The sequence below is a fragment of the Hordeum vulgare genome, chromosome 2H, assembly GCF_904849725.1.
Source record: "Hordeum vulgare subsp. vulgare chromosome 2H, MorexV3_pseudomolecules_assembly, whole genome shotgun sequence".
Taxonomy (NCBI): Eukaryota; Viridiplantae; Streptophyta; class Magnoliopsida; order Poales; family Poaceae; genus Hordeum; species Hordeum vulgare.
Genome location: NC_058519.1, coordinates 602,558,682 through 602,576,235, shown reverse-complemented (window position 1 = coordinate 602,576,235; position 17,554 = coordinate 602,558,682). Strand labels below are relative to the sequence as shown.

General features: G+C 46.3%; 1 protein-coding gene across 1 annotated transcript; it reads left to right on the top strand.

The window, feature by feature from the left end:
• The first annotated feature begins 10,020 nt into the window (after positions 1 to 10,020).
• On the top strand, positions 10,021 to 11,403 carry LOC123430733 (late embryogenesis abundant protein 19-like). The gene is made up of 2 exons (XM_045114578.1): positions 10,021 to 10,299; positions 10,421 to 11,403. Exons 1-2 carry the CDS (start codon positions 10,126 to 10,128, stop codon positions 11,207 to 11,209), a joined length of 963 nt encoding a protein of 320 aa, XP_044970513.1. The 5' UTR covers positions 10,021 to 10,125; the 3' UTR covers positions 11,210 to 11,403.
• Positions 11,404 to 17,554: the final 6,151 nt, after the last annotated feature.

Sequence of the window (17,554 nt, the reverse complement as noted above, 5' to 3'; positions counted from 1 at the left end):
TGCGGAGCGTACCCTTGTGGACCTTCGTGGTTCAGTAGTAACTTGATCCGAAGCTTCATGATCATCATCATTAACTTCCTCTTCAGTCGGTGTAGGCACCACAGGAACAACTTCTTGCGCTGCGCTACTTTCCTGTTCGAGAGGGGGTGTAATTACCTCATCAAGTTCTACCTTCCTCCCACTTACTTCTTTCGAGAGAAACTCTTTCTCTAGAAAGGATCCGTTCTTGACAACAAAGGTTTTACCTTCGGATCTAAGATAGAAGGTATACCCAATAGTTTCCTTAGGGTATCCTATGAATACGCATTTCTCCGCTTTGGGTTCGAGCTTTTCTGGTTGAAGTTTCTTCACATAAGCATCGCAGCCCCAAACTTTAAGAAACGACAACTTAGGTTTCTTGCTAAACCATAGTTCATATGGTGTCGTCTCAACGGATTTAGACGGTGCCCTATTTAAAGTGAATGCTGCAGTTTCTAATGCATATCCCCAAAATGATAGCGGTAAGTCGGTGAGAGACATCATAGATCGTACCATATCTAATAAAGTGCGATTACGACGTTCAGACACTCCGTTGCGCTGCGGTGTGCCAGGCGGTGTTAGTTGTGAAACGATTCCATACTTCCTTAGGTGTGTACCAAACTCGTGACTCAAATATTCTCCTCCACGATCAGATCGTAGACATTTAATTTTTCTGTCACGTTGATTCTCAACCTCACTCTGAAATTCCTTGAACTTTTCAAACGTCTCAGATTTGTGCTTCATCAAGTAGATATACCCATACCTACTCAAATCATCGGTGAGAGTGAGAACATAACGATAACCACCGCGAGCTTCAACGTTCATTGGACCACACACATCAGTATGTATTATTTCCAATAAGTCGGTGGCTCTCTCCATTAATCCTAAGAATGGAGTCTTAGTCATCTTGCCCATGAGGCACGGTTCGCATGTGTCAAATGATTCAAAGTCAAGAGACTCTAGCAGTCCATCAGTATGGAGCTTCTTCATGCGCTTAACGCCGATATGACCAAGGCGGCAGTGCCACAAGTATGTGGGACTATCATTATCAACTTTGCATCTTTTGGTACTCACACTATGAATATGTGTAACATCACGATCGAGATTCATCAAGAATAAACCATTCACCAGCGGAGCATGACCATAAAACATATCACTCATATAAATAGAACAACCATTATTCTCTGACTTAAATGAGTAGCCGTCTCGCATTAAGCAAGACCCTGACACAATGTTCATGCTTAAAGCTGGTACTAAATAACAATTATTAAGGTTTAAAACTAATCCCGACGGTAGATGTAGAGGTAGCGTGCCGACGGCGATCACATCGACCTTTGAGCCATTCCCGACGCGCATCGTCACCTCGTCCTTGGCCAGTCTCCGCTTATTCCGCAGTTCCTGCTTTGAGTTGCAAATCTGAGCAACAGCACCGGTATCAAATACCCAGGAGCTACTACGAGCGCTGGTAAGGTACACATCAATAACATGTATATCACATATACCTTTAACGTTGCCGGCCTTCTTGTCCGCTAAGTATTTGGGGCAGTTCCGCTTCCAGTGACCTTTTCCCTTGCAGTACAAGCACTCAGTCTCAGGCTTGGGTCCGTTCTTTTTCTTCTTCCCGGCATCTGGCTTACCGGGCGCGGCAACAGCTTTGCCGTCTTTCTTGAAGTTCTTCTTACCCCTGCCTTTCTTGAAACTAGTGGTCTTGTTGACCATCAACACTTGATGCTCCTTCTTGATTTCTACTTCTGCAGACTTGAGCATCGAGTACAACTTAGGAATGGTTTTCTCCATCCCTTGCATGTTGTAGTTAAGCACAAATCCTTTGTAGCTTGGTGGGAGAGACTGGAGGATTCTGTCAATGATAGCATCATCCGGAAGTTCGACTCCAAGTGAAGTCAGACGACCGTGTAACCCAGACATTTGGAGTATGTGCTCACTGACAGAACTGTTCTCCTCCATCTTACAGCTGAAGAACTTGTCGGAGACTTCATATCTCTCGACACGGGCATGAGCTTGAAAAACTAGCTTCAGCTCTTGGAACATCTCATATGCCCCGTGTTGCTCAAAACGTCTTTGGAGCCCCGTTTCTAAACTGTATAACATGCCACACCTGACCAGAGAGTAGTCATCACTCCGCGCTTGCCAAACGTTTAGAACATCCTGGGCTGCTGCGGGAGCGGGAGGGTCACCTAGCGACGCATTAAGGACATAAGCCTTTTTAGCTGCTTCAAGGATGAGCTTCAGGTTGCGAACCCAGTCCGCATAGTTGCTACCATCATCTTTCAGCTTGTTTTTCTCTAGGAATGCGTTGAAGTTGAGGTTGACGTTGGACATCTACAATATTTATAAAGACAACTTTTAGACTAAGTTCATGACAATTAAGTTCATTTAATCAAATTAAGTATGAACTCCCACTTAAATCGACATCCCTCTAGTCATCTAAGTGATACATGATCCATGTTGACTAACCCGTGTCCGATCATCACGTGAGACGGACTAGTCACCATGGTGAGCAACTTCATGCTGATCGTATTCAACCATACGACTCATGTTCGACCTTTCGGTCTCTTGTATTCGAGGTCATGTCTGTACATGCTAAGCTCGTCGAGTCAACCTAAGTGTTTCGCGTGTGTAAATCTGGCTTACACCCATTGTATGCGAACGTTAGAATCTATCACACCTGATCATCACGTGGTGCTTCGAGACAACGAACCTTAGCAACGGTGCACACTTAGGGGAATACGTTCTCGAAATTTTAAGAGGGATCATCTTATTATGCTACCGTCGTTCTAAGCAATAAGATGTAAAACATGATAAACATCACAATGCAATCATATAGTGACATGATATGGCCATTATCATCTTTGCTCTTTCGATCTCCATCTTCAGGCATCGCATGATCATCATCGTCACCGGCGTGACACCATGATCTCCATCATCGTGTCTCCGTGAAGTCGTCACGCCAAGTACTACTATCACTACTACTATGGCTAACCGTTAGCAATGAAGTAAAAGTAGCAAGCACATGGCGTTGCATCTCATACAATAAATTAAGACAACTCCTATGGCTCCTGCCGGTTGTCATACTCATCGACATGCAAGTCGTGAAACCTATTACAATAACATGATCATCTCATACATCATACATGCAACATCACAACTTTGGCCATATGACATCACATGTCAAACCCTGCAAAAACAAGTTAGACGTCCTCTAATTGTTGTTGCAAGTTTTACGTGGCTGATTTGGGTTTCTAGCAAGAACGCCTTCTTACCTACGTGACAGCCACAACGATGATATGCCAAAGCTATTTACCCTTCATAAGGACCCTTTTCATCAAATCCAATCCGACTAGAGTAGGAGAGACAGACACCCGCTGGCCACCTTTATGCACGATGTGCATGTCTGTCGGTGGAACCAGTCTCACGTAAGCGTACGTGTAAGGTCGGTCCAGGCCGCTTCATCCCACAATACCGCCGGAAAAGAATAAGACTAGTAACGGCAAGCAAATTGACAAACCATCGCCCACAACTTTTGTGTTCTACTCGTGCATAGAATCTACGCATAGAAAACCTGGCTCGGATGCCACTGTTGGGTAACGTAGCATAAATTCAAAAATTTTCCTACGCATGTTCAGATCTTCCTATGGAGAGACCAGAAACGAGAGAGGGGTAAGAGCATCTTCGTACCTTTGAAGATCGCTAAGCGGAAGCGTTGCTAGAACGCGGTTGATGGAGTCGTACTCGCAGCGATTCCGATCTAGTGCCGAACAACGGCACCTCCGCGTTCAACACACGTGCAACCCGGTGACGTCTCCCGCACCTTGATCCAGCAAGGAGGAGGGAGAGGTTGGGGAAGAAGACCAGAAACATGACGGCGTGGTGTTGGTGGAGAGACGAGGTCTCCCGGCAGGGCTTCGCCAAGCGCCGGCAGAGAGGAGGAGGAAGAAGTGCAGGGCTGCGCCGAGGGAGAGGGAAAACTGTGTCCTCCAAAGGCCAAAAGTGCCCACTATATATAGGGGAAGGGGAGAGGGGGTGCCACCCCTAGGGTTCCCACCCTAGGGGGTGCGGCAGCCCTCCCAGATGGGGGGTGTGGCGGCCAGATGGGGAGGAGGGGGTGGCGCACCCCTCTGGTGGGCCTAAGGCCCACCTAAGTTAGGGTTCCCCCCTCTTTTTCTTTCCCCTGCGCCATGGGCTGATTGGGGAGGCGCACCAGCCCAACTAGGGGCTGGTTCCCACCCCCACTTAGCCCATCTTACCTCTTGGGGTCGCAGCCCCCCTTCGGTGGTCCCCCGGGACCACCTCCGGTGGTCCCGGTGGTCCCGGTACGTTACCGGTGATGCCCGAAACACTTCCGGTGTCCGAAACCATCCGTCCTATATATCAATCTTTACCTCCGGACCATTCCGGAGCTCCTCATGACGTCCGTGATCTCATCCGGGACTCCGAACAACTTTCGGTAATCTCGTATAACAATTCCCTATAACCCTAGCGTCATCAAACCTTAAGTGTGTAGACCCTACGGGTTCGGGAGACAGGCAGACATGACCGAGACACCTCTCTGGCCAATAACCATCAGCGGGGTCTGGATACCCATGGTAGCTCCCACTAGCTCCACGATGATCTCATCGGATGAACCACGATGTCAAGGATTCAATCAATCCCGTATACGATTCCCTTTGTGTGTCGGTATAGAACTTGCCCGAGATTCGATCGTCGGTATACCTATACCTTGTTCAATCTCGTTACCGGTAAGTCTCTTTACTCGTTCCATAGCACGTCATCGTGTGACTAACTCCTTAGTCACATTGAGCTCATGATGATGTTCTACCGAGTGGGCCCAGAGATACCTCTCCGTCACACGGAGTGACAAATCCCGATCTCGATTCGTGCCAACCCAACAGACACTTTTGGAGGTACCCGTAGTGCACCTTTATAGTCACCCAGTTACGTTGTGACGTTTGATACACCCAAAGCACTCCTACGGTATCCGGGAGTTGCACAATCTCACGGTCGAAGGAAAAGATACTTGACATTAGAAAAGCATTAGCATACGAACAATACGATCTAGTGCTAGGCTTAGGATTGGGTCTTGTCCACAACATCATTCTCCCAATGATGTGATCCCGTTGTCAATGACATCCAATGTCCATGATCAGGAAACCATGATCATCTATTGACTAACGAGCTAGCTAACTAGAGTCTTGCTAGGGACACATTGTGATCTATTCATTCACACATGTATTAGTGTTTCCTGTTAATACAATTATAGCATGAACGATAGATGATTATCATGAACAAGGAAATATGATAATAACCATTTTATTATTGCCTCTAGGGCATATTTCCAACAAAAACGTTGTTTCCTCGACGGTTTCCTTGAGGAAAGATTGTATGTGATACAATCAGAAGGTTTTGTCGATCCTAAGGATACTAACAAGTATGCAAGCTCCAGCGATCCTTTTATGGACTGGTACAAGCATCTCGGAGTTGGAATATACGCTTTGATGAGATCATCAAAGCTTTTGGGTTTGTACAAGGTTTATGAGAAACTTGTATTTCCAAAGAAGTGAGTGGGAGCACTATAGTTTTTCTGATAAAGTATATGTGGTTGACATATTGTTGATCAGAAGTAATGTAGAATTTCTGTAAAGCATAAAGGTTGTTTGAAAGGGGGTTTTCAAAGGAAGACCTGGATAGAGCTACTTAAAACATTAAGCATCAAGATCTATGGAGATAGATCAAAATGCTGAAACAGAACTTTCAAATGAAATGCATACCTTGAAAAGTTTTTGAAGGGGTTCAAAATAGATCAACAAAGAAGGAGTTCTTGGATGTATTGTAAGGTGTGAATATGAGTAAGACTCAAAAGCCCGACCACGGCAGAACAAAGAGAAAGGACGAAGGTCGTCCCCTATGCCTTAGCCGTAGACTCTACAATATGCCATGCTGTGTACCGCACCTGATATGTGCCTTGCCACAAGTCTGTTAAGAGGTACAAAGAGTGATCCAGGATTGAATCACTAAACAACGGTCAAACTTATCCTTAGTAACTAATGGACTAAGGAATTTTTCTCGATTATGGAGGTGGTTAAAGAGTTTGTCGTAAAGGGTTACGTCGATGCAAGCTTTGACACTAATCCGAATAACTATGAGTAGTGAAACGGATTTGTATAGTAGAGTAGATATTTGGAGTATTTCCGAATAGCACGTAGTAGCAGCATCTATAAAGATGACATAAATATTTGTAAAGAACACACAGATCTGAAAGTTTCAGAACCGTTGACTAAAACCTCTCTCACGAGCAAGACGTGATCAGACCCCAGAACTATATGGGTGTTGGATTCGTTGAAATCACATGGTGATGTGAACTAGATTATTGACTCTAGTGCAAGTGGGAGACTGTTGGAAATATGCCCTAGAGGCAATAATAAATTAGTTATTATTATATTTCTTTGTTCATGAAAATCGTTTATTATCCATGCTATAATTGTATTGCTTCGAAACACAATACTTGTGTGGATACATAGACAAAACACTGTCCCTAGTAAGCCTCTAGTTGACTAGCTCGTTGATCAAAGATGGTCAAGGTTTCCTGACCATAGGCAAGTGTTGTCACTTGATAACGGGATCACATCATTAGGAGAATCATGTGATGGACTAGACCCAAACTAATGAACGTAGCATGTTGATCGTGTCATTTTGTTGCTACTGTTTTTCTGCGTGTCAAGTATTTATTCCTTTGACCATGAGATCATATAACTCACTGACACCGGAGGAATGCCTTGTGTGTATCAAACGTCACAACGTAACTGGGTGACTATAAATATGCTCTACGGGTATCTCCGAAGGTGTCCGTTGAGTTAGTATGGATCAAGACTAGGATTTGTCACTCTGTGTGACGGAGAGGTATCTCGGGGCCCACTAGGTAATACAACATCGCACACAAGCCTTGCAAGCAATGTGACTAAGTGTAAGTCACGGGATCTTGTATTAAGGAACGAGTAAAGAGACTTGCCGGTAAACGAGATTGAAATAGGTATGCGGATATTGACGATCGAATCTCGAGCAAGTAACATACCGAAGGACAAAGGGAATGACATACGGGATTATATGAATCCTTGACACTGAGGTTCAACCGATAAGATCTTCGGATAATATGTAGGATCCAATATGGGATCCAGGTCCCACTATTGGATATTGACCGAGGAGTCTCTCGGGTCATGTCTACATAGTTCTCGAACCCGCAGGGTCTGCACACTTAAGGTTCGACGATGTTTTCGGTATAGTTGAGTTATAGGTGTTGGTAACCAAAAGTTATTCAGAGTCCCGGATGAGATCCAGGACGTCACGAGGAGCTGCGAAATGGTCTGGAGGTAAAGATTGATATATAGGAAGTCCTGTTTTGGTGACCGGAAAAGTTTCGGGCTCATCGGTAGTGTACCGGGAGTGCCGGGGACCATCGAGAGGGGTGTCACGCCCCAAGGTATCTCATGGGCTATGGGAAAGAGATAAACCAGCCCCTAGTGGGCTGGAATAAGTTCCCAGCAAGGCCGATAAGGTTTGAGAAGGAAAAAACACAAGGTGGAAAGAGTTTCCAAGTGGGAAGGTGGAATCCTACTCCAAGTAGGATTGGAGTAGGACTCCTCCACCTCCAATTTCGGCCAAAACTTGAGGGTTTGAGGCTGCCTCCTCCCCTCCCTCCCTCCTATATATACTAGAGGTATTGAGGGTTTTTGAGACACACTTTTGCCACGACAGCCCGACCACATACCTCCACGGTTTTTTCCTCTAGATCGTATTTCTGCGGAGCTCGGGCGGAGCCCTGCTGAGATAGATCATCACCAACCTTCGGAGCGCCGTCACGCTGCTGGAGAACTCATCTACCTCTCCGTCTCTCTTGCTGGATCAAGAAGGCCGAGATCATCGTCGAGCTGTACGTGTGCTGAACGCGAAGGTGCCGTCTGTTCGGCACTAGATCGGAACGGATCGTGAGATGGATCACAAGACGGTTCGTGGAACGGATCGCGAGATGGTTCGTGGGACGGATCGCGGGACGGTACGTGGGACGGTTCGCGGGGCGGATCGAGGGACGTGAGGACGTACCACTACATCAACCGCGTTTCTCAACGCTTCTGTTGTGCGATCTACAAGAGTATGTAGATCGGAAATCTCCTCTCGTAGATAAACATCACCATGATAGGTATTGCGTGTGCATAGGAAATTTTTTGTTTCCCATGCGACGTTCCCCAACAATTAATCCCTATGAGTACATGAATGAAATCTAAGTGAACCTTTGATTATCATGTGATATTCCCTTTACTTGGCGATTCTTTACCAAAACCGAGATGTATCGGTATCCTTTTGAGTTATCCATATGCTCACTATGTTTTTCTTTATCGTTGATGTGTTTTGGCATCCCTCTGACATAGTCACCCGGTCGTGTCTGGCCAGGCGATGATGGATGCCGTCACAATGGGAGGGCCTAAGAATATCACCCCATCGTCGAAGAAGCAAAATCCCACTCTCGAGCTATCTAGTGTCTTGTCAAACTTTTCGACGAACCTGTAAGTTGTTGTAATGATCACCTAGTTACGTATGACGTTTGAGCAACCCTAAAGCTCATCGTACGGTAAGAGCTGACTAAGATACTCTCATGGTCTAGGCAACACAAAACACATGTTAACACTCCATGTTATAACAATTGCTTTAAGACGATATTATCTCAAAGTATAACAAAGAAGTTTGGATCGATTCAATATGAACGTTCTTCTAGCGTCATACTTTCAATGTTATTTTAGGATCGTCGTTACATTAAACAATATCATAAGATCCAGAAAACTTGATCACAAACAAAACTTGAACTAGACATAACGACAAGACTATGAATCTTATTTTATCGTTTATCATTTCACACATCCATACAAGTTTTTCATCGAATCACATATTTTAGGATCATAACAGTTATAGAATAAAATATAAACTATTAATTATGAATATGAAAATATAATAATACTTTAGGGCATAATTCCAACACGAACCACCTGATAGCCTCACGGTTGGCCAAGCTAGCCACATATAAATTTGGCAAGTTTTGCTACATCTATAGTTGACGCCTATGAAAATTAGCTTACACTTTAGTTGTCAAAATCTAATGAAATGGATAGTGATTGATAAAACAGTTTTATCTTAAGCCTTACATGTAATTTGTAGATAACAATAAAAGTATGTCTGCAATGAATTATCTCTTAGCCTTATATTCAATAAATAATTACTTTTAAAAATACAATGAAACATATTATGCTAAGATCATCTCTTAAATAAAAAAAGACAATTTTTGATTTATCTCTTCTCTACCTCAATGTTTATCATATGATACCAATACCATAGCATAATTATACATGCCATAATTAAAAGGGACGAGATATACTTTTGAGAAAAGGGGGTGAGAGCAATTAGGGGAGGACACATATTCCTATTTCTCTTGTCTCAAAAAAAAACATATTCCTATTTTTCTTTTTTTAACATAATACAAATGTGATGCTTATACATACATACATACATACGTTCATCCTTACGAATGTGCATATCCCTTGAACACATTTAAGATATTATAAGCTGACACTCCTAAATTACTGTTCATCCCCGGGTCCATATGCAAGATGAACTCGTTTTTGGATTAATGACGCCGCCTGCCGCTTGGCAAAATCTATCTTCCGATAGGGCACTTGCATCAGACGTGTGCATTGCCGCGCGGACGAGCGGAATAAACTTCGATCAAGGGCCACGTCCGTACCACACTTGTATGGCCATGGAGACGGCCCAGAACCTTCAGACCGTCCGCGGCACTCCGGCCTACGGGTCACGGACAGCAGCACACTCCACGGGGCCACCACGTGTCGTCACAAGCCGCAACGTGTCCCCGTACGTGTCACCACGGCCCCTTCCTCGCCTCCGCCTCGAGCTTATAACACTCCGGCCGGCCTCATCCTCTCCCTTACGGCAAAGCTCACACACACCACCTCCATCGTTGCCAACTGATCCAAGGTTTCAAGCTTTTCAAGATATCGCCGCATTGACGGATAGAGATAGAGCACATCCATGTCCAGGTTGATGGCCGCCATGCTTCTCGGAGGCGCGCGGGTCGCCAGCGCCACGGCGCTCACCGGCAACACTGCTGTGAAGGCCATTCCCAGGCCCTGCTTCCTTGCTCCCCGGCCGCATGCCGCGAGCTGGAGCCCCATCTGCATGCAGACCGCCCCGAGGTCGTCGCAGGTACGTGCATGCAAAGTTCAGTTTGGCTCATCTGCCATGCGCCGATGCCACGCCTTTTCTCTCGAGGTCCATGCTCACATGCGTGCTCGCCGGCCGCCGGCTTTTATTCGTATGTCGGCAGGCGTATAACAACGCTCCGGACGACCGGAGGGACATCAAGGACAAGTACAGGGGCGCGGCGGAGCAGGCCAAGGACGCCACCGGCGATGCCAAGGAGAGCGCAAAGGGCCAGGCGTCGCGCATGGCCGACGAGACCAAGGACAAGGCGGGGGACGCCGCCCAGAGGGCCTCCCAAATGACGGACAAGGCGAAGCACGAGACCAAGGAGACGGCAAGCCAGGCCGCGGACAAGGCGGGCGAGATGAAAGACCGGGCCAAGGAGACGGCGGAGGAAGCCGCCGAGAAGGCCTCCCGCATGACGGAGAAGGCCAAGCACGAGACGAAGGAGACGGCAAGCCAGGCCGCGGACAAGGCGGGCGAGATGAAGGAGAGGGCCAAGGAGACGACGGGGCAGGCGATGGACAAGGCCAAGGAGACGGCGGGTGCGGCCAAGGAGAAGACGGCGGAGGTGGCGGAGGGCGCCATGGACAGGGCCGGCGAAGCCAAGGACAGGGCCGCGGAGGGCACCAGGAGCGCCGGGGAGAAGGTGGCGGAGTTGACCAAGGAGGGCGCAAGCAAGGTGGCGGAGACCGCGCAGGCCATCGGCGAGAAGGCGAAGCAGGCGGCGCAGGGCGCCTGGGACGCCACCAAGGGAGCCGCGCAAGGGGTGAAGGAGAAGGTCGTCTCGGAGAGCACGACAGAGGAGCACTCGACGTGGGACGACGTCGAGGCGGCGACGAAGGAGAGGGACAGGATCGCGCAGGAGGAGCGGAAGAGGCAGGCCAGGGAGAAGGGCGCCGGCTTGCCGTAGACGAAGATGGCTGTCTGGAAATCTGTACGCGTCTAGTGGCCTCTGTTTCGAGTTGAATCTTAGTTTTCAGCCTCTTCAGTTTACATGTTGAATAATGCTTTGGTAAACAGATGCGCCGATGCCTCCTCTGAGATAAGAACATTGGAGCAAACATGTAGTAGAAAAGACAGGAAATTTCTTTTGAGCTCTTGCAATGTGTGCTGTCTCCGATGGAGGATGCCAGTCTACTAGTTGAACCACTAGTCGTCTTTGGAACTCTGCGATACTGCCATTGATCTTCAGTTTAATCTCTCCCCGACAAAAAATAAGAATCACCTCGCAATTTGTGGGCCGGAGCGGCCCTCCTGAGTTCTGTTCTAATAACAGCAGCGGTTACCCTAAAAAAAAACAGCTGCGGAGTTTTCATTTCTACTTTCTTGTTTTTTTTCCTTTCCATAAAAACATCTTAATTTTTTATGAAGTACACAAACATCCTTGAAGTTACAATGACATTTAAAAATATATTTTCTACATTGAAAGACAATGTTAATTTTTTTTAAGAATGTTTATGCTCACAAAACAAAATGCCCATGATTTTTAAGTCCTTTTCATGAGTTATGTTTTTTCGTAATTAAAAATATATGATCTAAAAGAAATGTTTAAAATTCTAAAAAAATGTTCACAATTTATAAAACAATCACGACCTGCAGATGTTAAATAATTTTAGAAGCAACTACAAAACTGAAAGATTGTATTTTGGAAATGATCAAAAATTTCTAAAAATTTCAGTTTAAACCTGTTTGAGTAACTAATCCCGTGGGTAAATAGAAAAAACAAAATTCAACCAAAACAAATACTCCTTCGGTAAATATATATATGAGTATTTAGATCATTAAAATAGAGTATGCCAAAATGATCACTCAAATAGTGATGTAATCTGCTCTTATATTTCCTTACAAAGTAAAAAACAGATACTAAACCAAAAAAAATACACACCGAAAAGTGAAGAAAGAAAATAAAATAAAATGAGAGAGACAAACAAAAAAAGAAAATACTGTTTTCGCCATTCTAGCTTTTGTCAATTTTTCTTATGACATTCTAAAATTTAACATTTTATTTTTGTTATTCTTATTTTTTAACAATTATCACAATTGTCATTTCATGGCATAATTTAAAATTTTAGAATGGTAATTACGATACATTCTCACAATCTGAAAATGACAACAATGAAATGAAATCATTTTGCTTCCATCACAAAATGAGAACTGTGACAATTGTTAAAAGCTAGGAATGGCAAAAATGAAATATTAAAATTTAAAATGGTAGAAAAATGACAAAAACAAGAATGGTAAGAACAACAAATTTCAAATAAAAACTATGACGCTCATAGAAAGGGAAAGGCACAAGAAATGAAGAAAAGTTATTTTGAACATCAAAAGAGTTTCGAAGGACCCAACACTGCATTAATAAGATGGTTGGACAGTGTATCATACATCAAGGACCCTAAGAGAAGACAGAAATACAAACTAGCCCTCAAATCTTATGAGAAGGACCCTAAAAGTAACCCTCAAATCTTACGAAAAAGACCCCGAATAGATACATGAAAACACGATCGGGTCCAAACTGCTTTCCGCTGGACTGAATTGCCGCCCGCACTAGGGACGGACCACTTGGTCTCGCGAGATCTTCATAGTGAGCCACCGCAAACTCCAACACAAAGCAACACTTGCCCCCTTTGAGCATCAAGGCTGGGAGGAAATATTTAGGCCGCCCTTCGGCCATTAGATAAGACGGTTCGGCGGAGAAAACCGACCAACCGGCGTGGGCGCCGTAGCTTCTCCAGCTCCACCGTCTTGTGAGCTCCGGATCCCCATCGTCAGCTACTTGTAGCATGCCTGAAACCCTTCTCAAGATCGGGGGGAGACGCAGCCATCGCCGGAAGCTCGGATCCGACGAGGCCAATTTCCATGCAAACCAGATGATACAACTCTTGTTGGAAATATGCCCTAGAGGCAATAATAAATTGGTTATTATTATATTTCCTTATTCATAATAATCATTTATTATCCATGCTAGAATTGTATTGATTGGAAACTCAAATACATGTGCGAATACATAGACAACATATTGTCCCTAGTGAGCCTCTAGTTGACTAGCTTGTTGATCAAAGATGGTCAAGGTTTTCTGACCATAGACAAGTGTTGTCACTTGATAACAGGATCACATCATTAGGAGAATGATGTGATGGACAAGACCCAAACTATGAACGTAGCATATGATCGTGTCAGTTTATTGCTACTTTTTCTGCATGTCAATGTATCTGTTCCTATGACCATGAGATCATGCAACTCCCGGACACCGAAGGAATACCTTGTGTGTATCAAACGTCGCAACGTTACTAGGTGACTATATAGATGCTCTACAGGTATCTCCGAAGGTGTCTCTTGGGTTGGCATGGATCACGACTAGGATTTGTCACTCCGTGTGACGGAGAGGTATCTCGGGACCCACTCGGTAATACAACATCACAACAAGCCTTGCAAGCAATGTGACTAAGAAGTTAGTCACAGGTGTTGGAAATATGCCCTAGAGGCAATAATAAAATGGTTATTATCATATTTCCTTGTTCATGATAATCGTCTATTGTTCATGCTATAATTGTATTAACAGGAAACAGTAATACATGTGTGAATAAATAGATCACAAAGTGTCCCTAGAAAGCCTCTAGTTGGCTAGCTCGTTAGTCAATAGATGATCATGGTTTCCTGATCATGGGCATTAGATGTCATTGATAACGGGATCACATCATTGAGAGAATGATGTGATGGACAAGACCCAATCCTAAGCATAGCACTAGATCGTATTGTTCGTATGCTAAAGCTTTTCTAATGCCAAGTATCTTTTCCTTCGACCGTGAGATTGTGCAACTCCCGAATACCGTAGGAGTGCTTTGGGTGTATCAAACGTCACAACGTAACTGGGTGACTATAAAGGTGCACTGCGGGTACCTCCGAAAGTGTCTCTTGGGTTGGTACGAATCGAGATCGGGATTTGTCACTCCGTGTGACGGAGAGGTATCTCTGGGCCCACTCGGTAGAACATCATCATGAGCTCAATGTGACTAAGGAGTTAGTCACACGATGACGTGCTACGAAACGAGTAAAGAGACTTACCGGTAACGAGATTGAACAAGGTATAGGTATACCGACGATCGAATCTCGGGCAAGTTCTATACCGACAAACAAAGGGAATCATATACGGGATTAATTGAATCCTTGACATCGTGGTTCATCCGATGAGATCATCGTGGAGCAAGTGGGAGCCACCATGGGTATCCAGACCCCGCTGATGGTTATTGGCCGGGGAGGCGTCTTGGTCATGTCTGCGTGTCTCCCGAACCCGTAGGGTCTACACACTTAAGGTTCGATGACGCTAGGGTTATAGGGAATTGTTATACGAGGTTACCGAAAGTTGTTCGGAGTCCCGAATGAGATCCCGGACGTCACGAGGAGCTCCGGAATGGTCCGGAGGTAAAGATTGATATATAGGACGGATGGTTTCGGATACCGAAAGTGTTTCGGACATCACCGGTAACGTACCGGGACCACCGGAGGTGGCCCCGGGGGTCCACCGAAATGGGGCAACGACCCCGGGAGGTAAGGTGGGCCAAGTGGGGGAGGGAACCAGCCCCTAGGTGGGCTGGTGTGCCTCCCCACTCAGCCCAATGCGCAGGGGAGAGGGAAGGGGGGCAAACCCTAGGCACAGGTGGGCCTTAGGCCCACCAGGTGGTGCGCCACCCCCTCCCACCCTAGCCGCCGCCCCCTTTCCCATCTGGTGGCTGCGGCACCACCTAGGGGGGAACCCTAGGGGTGGCGCACCCCCTCCCCTTCCTCCTATAAATAGAGAAGGGTTTTGGCCCTTGGGAGATAGACTTCTCCCTCTCCCTCGGCGCAACCCTGCCCTTCTTCCTCCTCCTCTATGCGGGTGCTTGGCGAAGCCCTGCCGGGAGACCTCGTCTCTCCATCGACACCACGCCGTCGTGCTGCTGGAGTTCTTCCCCAACCTCTCCCTCCTCCTTGCTGGATCAAGGTGCGGGAGACGTCACCGGGCTGCACGTGTTATGAACGCGGAGGTGCCGTAGTTCGGCACTAGATCAGAATCACACCGCGATCCGAATCGCTGCGAGTACGACTCCATCAACCGCATTCTAGCAACGCTTCCGCTTAGCGATCTCCAAAGGTATGAAGATGATCTTACCCCTCTCTCGTTGCTGGTCTCTCCATAGGAAGATCTGAATATGCGTAGGAAAATTTTGAATTTATGCTACGTTGCCCAACAACGGGATCGTATTACGGAACGAGTAAAGAGACTTGCTGGTAACAAGATTGAACTAGGTATGGAGATACCGACGATCGAATCTCGGGCAAGTAACATACCGAAGGACAAAGGGAACAACATACGGGATTAAGTGAATCGTTGACATAGAGGTTCAACCGTTAGAGATCTTCATAGAATATGTAGGAGCCAATATGGACATCGACGTCCCAATATTGGTTATTGATCGGGGAGTGTCTCAGGTCATGTCTGCATAGTTCTCGAACCCGCTGGGTGTGCACACTTAAGGTTCGATGACGTTTCGGTATTATTGAGTTATGTGTGTTGGTAACTGAAAGTTGTTCAGAGTCCCGGATGAGATCCCGAACATCACGAGGAGCTCCGAAATGGTCCGGAGGTAAAGATTGATATATAGGAAGTCCTGTTTTGGTCACCGGAAAAGTTTCGGGCTCATCGGTAGTGTACCAGGAGTGCCGGGAGGGTACCGGGGGCCATCGGGAGGGGTGTCTCAACCCAAAAGACCTCATGGGCTGTGTGAGGAGTCAAACCAGCCCCTAGTGGGCTGGCCGAACCAACCACTAAGGCCCATGCGGCTAGGGGTGGGAAAACCCAAAGGAAAGGAAGGGAAGGATTCCAATTAGGAAAGGAATCCTACTTGGAGTAGGATTGGAGGTGGACTCTTCCACCTCCTCCTAGTTCGGCCAAACCCCTAGAGAGTTTTTTTGGCTGCCTCCTCCCCTCCCTCCCTCCCTCCTATATATACTAGAGGATTTAGAGGGAAGAGTTAACTCTAATTGTCGCGTGCCCCCTCTACTTCATCTAGATCGGTTTCTCCTCTAGTCTAGTTCGGCGGTGTTTAGGCGAAACCCTGATGGATTAGGTCACCACCACCACCATGCCACCGTGCTGGAGAACTCATCTACCTCTCCGCTCCTCTTGCTGGATCAAGAAGGCACGAATCGTCATCGAGCTGTACGTATGCTGAACGCGGAGGTGTCGTCCATTCAGCACTAGATCGGGATGGATCGTGATGGGATCGCGGGACGGATCCTTATGATATCGCGGGACGAGCTGTGATTTGAATGCAAAGAGGTTCCACTACATCAACCGCGTTATATACGCTTCCTCTTAACGATCTACAAGGGTATGTGGATCCGATCTCCCTCTCGTAGATGATCATCACCATGATAGGTCTTCGTGTGCGTAGGAAATTTTTTGTTTCCCATGCAACGTTCCCATCAATTCTTCCCCATCAACTCGCTCCCGCCACCACGGTGGCATGAGTCTAGGAGAAGATCCACAACACCAACTTCACCTGCACCCATGCGCTTATTAAGAGGGATTTCACCAGGTCCAATGCCTCCTCCCTTCCTCCAACATGGAGTTGAAAAAGAAAACGGGGACGCGACCATCGGCGGCTTCTCACAAGCTCCGTTGGCAAATATACCAATGGCATAACGACATGACAGGTCCTAGGGCCAAACCATAGAAAGACTCGAACTAAACTACTATATACAAGCAACTTCCATGTGTCTCTCCCTAGCCATCGCCGATCGGCATCGCCGACAAACGAGGCGCGAGATCGGACCGGGCTGCCTCGAGCAACCCTCAAGGGGACGGATGGAGAAGGAGAGGAGAGGTGAGGAAGGGGGCTCTTTGGGGAGTGTTGTTGGGTGCTCCAGGACTGAAGAAAAGGTAAGGGAACAAACTGGAATTCATTTCTCGTACCTTTTTTTTCCTAAGAACATACTTATATAGAAAAAAAAAAGACATGGTAGATGCTGTGAAAAAGATGTTTGAGAAGTAAATTGTATCTCGCTAGTTTTATCTTTGGAAAAAGTCCAAAATAAACCTTGAACTCGTAGACGAAACATAAATCAAAACCTAAACTTCAAATTCCTGAAATCGGCACACCGAACTCAGTGATCCTGGTCTATTTTAAACCTTAACAGAACTTAGCCGGGATTTGCTGAATTGGGCTGGGCCCATTAGCGCAGTTGCGCACGCGCGCACCCTCTGCTCTGTTTTTTT